The sequence below is a fragment of the Aedes albopictus genome, chromosome 3, assembly GCF_035046485.1.
Source record: "Aedes albopictus strain Foshan chromosome 3, AalbF5, whole genome shotgun sequence".
Lineage (NCBI taxonomy): Eukaryota > Metazoa > Arthropoda > Insecta > Diptera > Culicidae > Aedes > Aedes albopictus.
In genome coordinates, this window is record NC_085138.1 from 40,155,027 (window position 1) to 40,163,825 (window position 8,799).

The 8,799-nt window shown below is 39.7% G+C and overlaps 1 protein-coding gene across 1 annotated transcript; it reads left to right on the top strand.

Moving 5' to 3' along the window:
• The first annotated feature begins 253 nt into the window (after positions 1 to 253).
• LOC109415721 (zinc finger protein ZFP2-like) lies at positions 254 to 2,757 on the top strand. The gene is made up of 2 exons (XM_062861155.1): positions 254 to 1,402; positions 1,483 to 2,757. Exons 1-2 carry the CDS (start codon positions 1,289 to 1,291, stop codon positions 2,653 to 2,655), a joined length of 1,287 nt encoding a protein of 428 aa, XP_062717139.1. The 5' UTR covers positions 254 to 1,288; the 3' UTR covers positions 2,656 to 2,757.
• Positions 2,758 to 8,799: the final 6,042 nt, after the last annotated feature.

Genomic DNA, 8,799 nt, shown 5'->3' on the forward strand with positions numbered 1-8,799 from the left:
ATGTAAAACTTGAAATAAAACGCTGCGAGCGCCACAGATGGGCAGTTGGCCAACTATTAAATTTTAGCACAGGTGATCCACTACTTTGCACTGTTCGTACAAATACAGGATAAGTTAGATCATTTCCATTTTTTCGTCAGATGTTTGTATACGTTTAATGAACTATTATGCCAAGTTTGGTGAAAATTTCTCTGCTCGTTTTTGTTCTAGAGCTAAATGATTCAGCAAAAGTCGGTATTTTTCCTATTTTAATTCAAAATACCAGCATGCCCTACAGTACGCATATTAGCACAATCAAATACCGTTTCATGAACTAGTTCTTGACAACAAGATCCTTCTTGATCTAACCTGTTCTTTGTTAGCATGTTTGTTTACATCCAAGACATTTGCCATTACTATTAGTGTTTTATGTAAAAATGTCATTATTTCATATAATTATAATGTAATCTATTTAGCGCCGGCAATAAGTCGCAGATTAATCCAGGAGGGTTTATATGGTACGATGAGAGAAGCCATAGATTCGAAGCGAACCATGTTCGAATACCTAACTACTTATGATAACTGCAAGAAGTCCCACAAGTTTCATTAAGTTTTACAGAAGGGCTAGATAAGAATCTCGAGTTAAATTAAAGGTGTAATAGATGATTTATAAAAAAAAAACATATACAAAAAAAAACAAAATTTATATATTTGCCTTCAGTGCATCCATCTTCCCAATGGATCACAGGTGATTCACCCCAAAAATCAATTTTTCCATTTCTAACGATATTTTGGAGTAAAACTATACATCTTTTCTTCTGGTGATTTGTTAAGAAAACATTATATCTATTTTTAAATGTCAAAACACCTTGTGGGAAAGAAAGGGTTAAATAAGCCGTTGAATTGGTGTACGTGAGAATTATTAGTGTTGCGTCTGTTTGTTTGTGATAGGGTTCTGGAAAACATATATAGTCACGTAAGACAAAGTGCATAAATATTCACCTTATGCTTTATTGATCCACTGCTGTTCATTTTCCATACCACTGCTCAGCTCACTTCACCGCAAAATATAAATAAGGAAAGTGACGTCACACAAACCATCGGAATAGCAACTCAGTGCAAGATTTGAGTGGGTCCCCAAATGTGGAAACCCATCGCTAATCCCATGTCGCGTCCTTATTTTTCATTCCCGTTTAGATACCACCGGTGTGAACATGGGTCCCTATTCAGGGCCCGGAAATAGGGATAGGGACCCAGATAGGGACGCCCGTGGCGATGCTCTAAATAGAACATCGAAGTATAAACAATCATGTACATTTGCCGGGTTTGCCTAGCGCAGGACCGGCCGCTCTACGTACCACTGTTCTCCATCCAAGGGGACCGTTCCATGGCCAAAATGATTATGCTCTGCACCGGACTAAAGGTAAGTGTTATCTCTGGATAGGATAATGCCAATCTCTTCTATCCAGGGGAGTAACTATTATTTCGATGTTTTCCCGGCAGCTCAAACGGAACGACGGTCTAACGCAGTACGCTTGCGGCCAGTGTGTAGATGATTTCCATAAATTCTTCAAACTGCGAGAACTGTGTCTCGAATCGGATGCGTTTCTCCGAGAGCACATCCCGCCCAATTCGGATAGTGACGCTTCGGATGATGCTACGAACGATATTGTTTCATGCGGGGATTCAACGAAGGAAGAACTAGTGGAGACCATTGAAGAGCCCCAGCAGTCCACGATAGTAATCGAGGAAATCAGAATAACCGAAGGTGATGGAGAACCCAGGGTCATCAGTGAAGAATGGATTGTAGAAGTGGACGACGCCGTGCAAAATATTGAAGTACTAGAAGATTCCCACTGTTCGAACGACCAGAGTAGTAAAACAGACGATTCACCAAAAAGGCGAAGATCACGACGTAAAAAGAAATCCGCGGAAGCATCTGTTGACCCAAAAAACTTTATCTGCTGTAGCTGCCCGTCGAAAGTCTTCGACAGTCGGCAGAAACTTGAAGTTCACCGGGCCGAGCAGCATGAAAAGCTCCGGGTCAAATCGTGCAGCATCAGGCCGTTCGAGTGCGACATCTGCTACCAGCGGTTCCTGAACGAGAAGCACCTCACTCAGCACCAGAACCGCCCCTACCGGAAGCGCAGCTTCGTTTGCTCTTCCTGTGGGTCCGCCTTCTTGGCTAGTAGCACTCTCAAGAAGCACGAGGAAACCTGCTGTACCACCACGGTCTGCAACTACGAGTGCACCGAGTGCGGCAAGCACTTCCTTCAGTCCGGCTCGCTACGGAACCACATGAAGCTGCACACCTCGAACAAAACGCATCTCTGTCCGATTTGCGGAAAATCCTTCATGAAGCGGTTCGAGGTGCCCATCCACATGGTGACGCACACCACCGGGCAACCGTTCGCATGCGACAAGTGTCCGGCCCGGTTTAAGCGGATGCAGGCCCTGCGGAATCACCAGCGGCACCACAGTAACCCCACGCCGTTCAAGTGCGACCAGTGCGACGAGTGGTTCAATAGTTTCAGCGCTCGGAAGTATCACCGGCAGAAGGTGCACGATGGTATCGAGCCGTTCCGGTGCGATGTTTGTGGGACTACATATGCGCGGAAAAGCCGGCTAACGCAGCACATGCGGAAGGTGCATCCGCAGGATGTGGGCGAAAAGTAAGTGTGTGTTTCGTGTGTTGTAAATTAAGTGTTTCAAACATACTTATATTTTGATAAGCGAAATCAAGAATATCAAATCTAATAGATTTCAAAGAAAGCCTCAATCGAATAGAAGCAAGCAGTTTTTGAAATCCAGCGTGGGCCACAGTAGGCATTTAAAATGTTATATTCTATGGCAAATGCAGTATACCATTCTTTGAACATAAAAACAAATTTTAAATATAATGAACGTAACTGCCCAAGGGAGCCTCTCACTGGTTCTGGTTCCGGTCACTAAAACACAATTCACTAATTCTATCAGGTACAATATTAGATCGATCAACAAAATTGCAGCACTTCGTTCTTTTGTGCGTTTGTTGGAGATCCTCCTCCAAAAAGTCGAAAGAGCAAACCTTTACATCCCCACGTATAACATTTATTGTATTCAATAAATTAAAAAAAAAGAAGAATTTAAAACAGGAACAGCTATCGCGCTAAGGTCCCATATTCCATTCTCAAATGTAAAAAGAAGTCTCAATAGTCGAATTTTAACAGTGGCACGCAAAATTATTCCGCTCGTGAAAACCTTTTCAAGGAACTATTGCCGTTCTACTTACAATCTGCATCAGAAACCTTACGCAATATCAGAAAATAATTGTGCTCAACATATGTATTACATCGAGGTTCTGGTTCCTCGCATCAATCAGCATACCAAATCAATGAATCAATATTTGGAGAACCCTCCGAATCTAGCTGCAATCCATGCTTTATTACTACCCATGTTCGAAGAGTCAAGCCATGGTCTTGCCATATATCCCTGGTCAAATGAAAGAAAATCCATCAGCGGCTTCAATTCACACTTCTTCCGTGGAAAACTGAAAGAACCTAAAATCATGCAGGAAAACGCTAACATCTCTTAGAAAAAAGTGTGGAGAAACATCAGGACAAAAGGATTCACCCTCATTCTTGTTTTCGATCGAATCCACTTTCGAACGAAAATCGTCCGCATTCCCGTTTACGCCAGCAAAATCAAATGGGCTACGGATTCGAACGAACCAAATACGTTCGAAAGCGGATACGCCCGTAAACAAGAATGAGGGTGATTATCTTCAAAAGAACAGTCAACGTACTAGGTACCACCTTGTGAATGGAAAGATTTCACATGCCAAGCTGCTTCATCGGCAAAACCGAGTGACAAACCCGTCCTGTCAGCTGTGCCCCAACAGAGGAGGATTTAGAGCACAAACTGTCCAGTGTCCACCTGCTCGAATACTAGTGTTCTTTGGAATCATCTCCATGTAGAAATGAGGATGGCGTTCTCTAGCTTGAGAGTACCTGAACTCAAAGACGTACCCACACGGTGTGTTGAAACAGGATTATTATCGCACTTTCATGAACCTAAAATATTTTTTCGTTATAAGTTAGCCTTAGCTGTATATATTAAGATTCTGGAGGTTAAAAAATCTTTCATCGGGGAAAATTAAAATAAATTCGATTTTAGTAGTTCACCACTTTTCCCATATGATATGGTATTACGCAAATCTGATGAACCTAAACTCCGTTAGAAAAAGTCCCCTTTCTATTAATAAATGTGAAACCATTTAGAGAGAAACGAATGTAAAAGTCTTGACAACGATTTTAAATTTGTTTGGCGTTCGTTTCATGTGTCCAGCCCACTACAGTCTGCCAAAAGTCATAAATCATAAAAGTCTACATTCCTTCCATTTGTCTGGCACATACACATTTGTAATGGAGGTAAACAAATACTTCCCATTAGTGCGACTCATACATTTGAGGAAGCGCCATATACCGCACATACTCTTCATGTGCTAATTTGCCTATAATGGTGAGTATTAGTTGCACATACTTTGCATGCCAAACCATGTAACGATGCACCTAAACGACGATCACACGGCCACGAAAGATGCTTCGATTGGGAAATCATGAAACAAATATGATGACTTAATCATGCGTATTTTTTAACATTCTTGTTAACTGTAAATTAACTTGTTTTGAGCTAGTTTAGCAGAAATACTTAAAACTCTTCGAATATAATAAGAACATGTATATTGTGCTCTGATTTTGCAGGGCTCGATGTTTTACTAACAAGTGAAAAATCATCCTATGAATACTTTTGTTTGCATGTTGGACACATAGGGCCGATTTCTTCACCCTGGATTAAGCGTTAAACCAGGTTTAACTATAATCCGAGGTGAAGAAATCAGCCCTTAGAGAATAGCTTTTGATTACTCTTTCGGCACACGCCTTTGATACACGTACTTTAAGGTAAGAATATGTTTGATTGAAACAGTTTTAGATTTGATGGTGATGAACCTGGGCATGTTAGCGGAATACATGTACGTAAACAGAATATCGGATTAAGTACGAGACACTGAAGATGACCTAACAGTTGAGGTTTAAATACGTATCTATCAAGAATGCAAAATTCGTAGTGTAATTAAAAGGTCATTAACTCTTTTTTCTTTTTTACTTAGTTTTAGATATGTCCATTGTTGTTTATGCTGAGAACAAATTTAACTAAATCTACAGATAAAATGAAAATTGAAAATGTAGAACAATATTAAGAAGACATCAATGTTCTGGGAATGTCATAAAATATATTAAAAAAAAACAACAAAAGTGATGTGTAAAGTTTGGCAGGATTGACGCAATTTGAGGTTTTAATTCAAGTTTTTAAGAAGTTTTATTAGTTATTTTATGCTTCATTTCGGAATCATTGGATAGATTTAGATTGTTAAATAGTTATAACACATAGAATAAGGTTGGTAGGAATCGAGTGTACGGGTGACTTTTTAATTCATTTTTATCACGCTCTGCAAGGACTCCCCATACTGAATCTGTTGTAAAACTCACTTTGCAAAAATGAAGTGATTTTACTTGGGAAAAATAAACTTTATTTTATGCAGTCAAAACATTGAAACCATTAAAATGCATGAAGTTTTTATTAAGACCAAAGTGTGTTATAAAATAAAACTACAGATAACCCAGAAAAAATCACTGCACGAGACCACCATTATTGAAATTCATCAGATTACTTGCAAATTGATGTGTTTCCAATATATTTTAGGCTTATACTATAAGATGTCATTCACATTGACATATATTAGGCATGCGTTGCATTCGGTAAATTCTTAATAATGTGATGTTTTGAAAAAGATTTCAATACAATTTGTATAGTTATTATAGTTGTTTGATTAAAAAAAACTGTTATGACATTCAAATTGCTTATCATGACTAGATAATATCACGTTAACCCGGTGTTTCTTCTTACCCCACCCGTTTTACCTTGGTCAGTGTGTCTTATTTTAAACCAAATGTTGAATAATCATTTTTTAATGTAATAACATAATTAATATGACAACGCCAATCTTATGTATTTTGCGTCAACTTTTGATTATTTGAGACTCAACAGCCCACTTATCCCAGAGGTATCATTTTAGAAGTAACAAGGAAAAAAGGTTTTTGAAAATTTTAAGATTTTGTATGGACAAAAGTCCTCAACAGATCAGAGGCAGAACTTTTACAAATAAGTAATGCACGCTCAGTATAGTCGACTAATACTTTTTGGCAAATATCCATGTGGATGTGGTTTGACATGCAAAGTATGTGCAACAAATACCCGCCATTTCAGGCAAATTAGCGCATGAAGAGTATGTGCTGCAAATGGTATGAGTCACAGGTGTATAGCGCTTCCTCAAATGTATGAGTCGCACTAATGGGAAGTATTCGTTTATCTCCATTTAATGGAAGAAATGTAGACTTTTATGATTTATGACTTTCGGCAGACTGTAGTGGGCTGGACACATGAAACGAACGCCAAACAAATTTAAACTCGTTGTCAAGACTTTTACGTTCGTTTCTCTCTAAATTGTTTCACATTTATTAATAGAAAAGGGACTTTTTCTAACGGAGTTTAGGTTCATCAGATTTGCGTAATACCATATCATATGGGAAAAGTGGTGAACTACTAAAATCGAATTTATTTTAATTTTCCCCGATGAAAGATTTTTTAACCTCCAGAATCTTAATATATACAGCTAAGGCTAACTTATAACGAAAAAATATTTTAGGTTCATGAAAGTGCGATAATAATCCTGTTTCAACACACCGTGACCCATCAGATACTTAGGAGGTGTACACTTGACTTATCGAATCTTTTGGATGGCGAATTGGCTAAAGCGCTGTTGCCAGGGTACCACGATAAAGATGGCACGAAGGGCTCTATCCAGGTACTCCGTATGTCCGAGTACGTGTTCAAGATCCGTAATGCATACCAACTCGTTTCTGGACAATCCCGCAGTACTTCCCAGGAATGTTGATTGTGATTTCAGAAAAAATACTCATGATTTCTCCAGGGTTTATGCAGGATTACTTCTGAAGTTCTATCTCGTATTCTTCCAGGAGTTTTTTTACCGAGATTCTGAAAGTGATGCTATCTGGTTTTCCTTCAGAGACTCCCTAAGGGCTTCATAAATTCCGTTCGGTATTTCTCTATGAGTTCCTTTTGACATTCCTTCAAAAATTCTTTCTGAGATTTCTTCAGGAATTCCTACGGAGAATCTTCCATTCTCCAGGGATTATTTTAGTACCAAACTGCTAAACTTACATATATGGGCGTGAATGAGAAATAGACAAATTGGAGTGGAGTTTGCGTAAAAGTTACTCGTCCTCTCTATAAGAACGAGGTCTCACCGACAGGACGAGTAACTTTTTCGCAAATTCCACTCGAATCCACTCACCCTAGTATTTGTAAAGTCTAGCTTCTGTAGTTAAGTAAAAGTTCCACTCGGCTGGTTAAGCCGCAAAAGTCGAGAGTAAATTATAATTGTTTTGGTAGTTTTATCAAAGATTCCTTCATTTGGAATGTCTTCAGAAGTTTCTTTCTGGGAATGAATTTCCCGAGAACTGTTGAATGAAACTCAAGAGGAATTCCTTATAAAACTGCTGTGAAATTTCTTACATTTTTAAGACATTCTCAATAATTAGATACTAATTTCATGGAAGAATTTCGTAAATAAAACTTCTGAATAATTTTATGATTTCTTCGTTTGCACTAATGACATTTTTTACGGAACGCGGGGCACGAACCTCGCACAAAGTCGTGGTAATCTCCACAGAACTTGCATTTTTGCATCTTCGACTTGTAGTTATAACGAGATTTACCCTTTTCGATCTTACTCATTTCCACTTCCGGGTTCGGTATCGTCAGTTCGTGAGATCGCTTCGCCGTAATTTCGTCGGCCCTCCACATATCAACCACCTTGTCCAAGGTTATGTCCGTAACGGTTAATATTTTCGACCGAAGATTTGGCCATTTACTCAACGTGACCACCTTATACGGTGACAGCTGCGGAACTTGCACGTTCGAAGCACTCGGCTTCTGCCCTTTGCCTCTTGACTCTGCGACCGCAGTTGCATTCCTTCCATCATCTTGGAGAACATGTACATCTGCTGCTCCATCAGCGCTTTAAACTGGTTTGGATCCATCTTGATGAGGATTTTCACTTTAACTCCGAACCGAAAAAACACACCAATATGGCCGCTGCCACTTCGCGACTCACACGATAAAAATCCAAAATGGCCGCCGACGATTCGCGACTCGAAACAATTTTCCTTCGTATAAATTTCCGGTTTCCGAAACGATTTTCTCCGCGATTTCGATGACGCGAATAAGAAAACTTTAGAACCGCTTGTCCACTTCTGACACCATGTTCTTTCTCTAGTAAAACACACTAGAATTTATTATAAACTCAACAACTTCTTTATTAACCAGCGAACTCTAGCACACGCTACCGAGCTCTGACTCAGCCATTCATGTAGGTAGAAAAACATAGTGAATGATTGGATGAATGAAGCCCTCAAGGGTGTGCCAAGGGATGTGTACGCATAGGCGTATGCAAATAATGCAACACCCTACCCTACTAACAAATACTCCTTCCCGAGACATCTGTGGGGATGCTGTGGATTTCACGGTTTCTAATAACAACGGGGGGTGGAAGCTCAGGTAAAATATTATCTCCTGGGCGCCCATTAAAAACACCACCCCCGGCGAAGACTGGCGCTCGAGCCTAGCTATTTAGCACTGTAGTTGGAGGAAATGCCAATGCAGAACCCGTAGCTTCCGGGAAGGTAAGCCCAGCTCCCT

What these genes read in the sequence shown, in the direction of transcription:
- LOC109415721 (XM_062861155.1), top strand. Translation starts at nt 1,289, where the DNA reads ATGTACATTTGCCGGGTTTGCCTAGCGCAGGACCGGCCGCTCTACGTA. An exon ending in TGCTCTGCACCGGACTAAAG is followed by an intron (nt 1,403 to 1,482) that starts GTAAGTGTTATC and finishes TTTTCCCGGCAG; the next exon opens with CTCAAACGGAACGACGGTCT.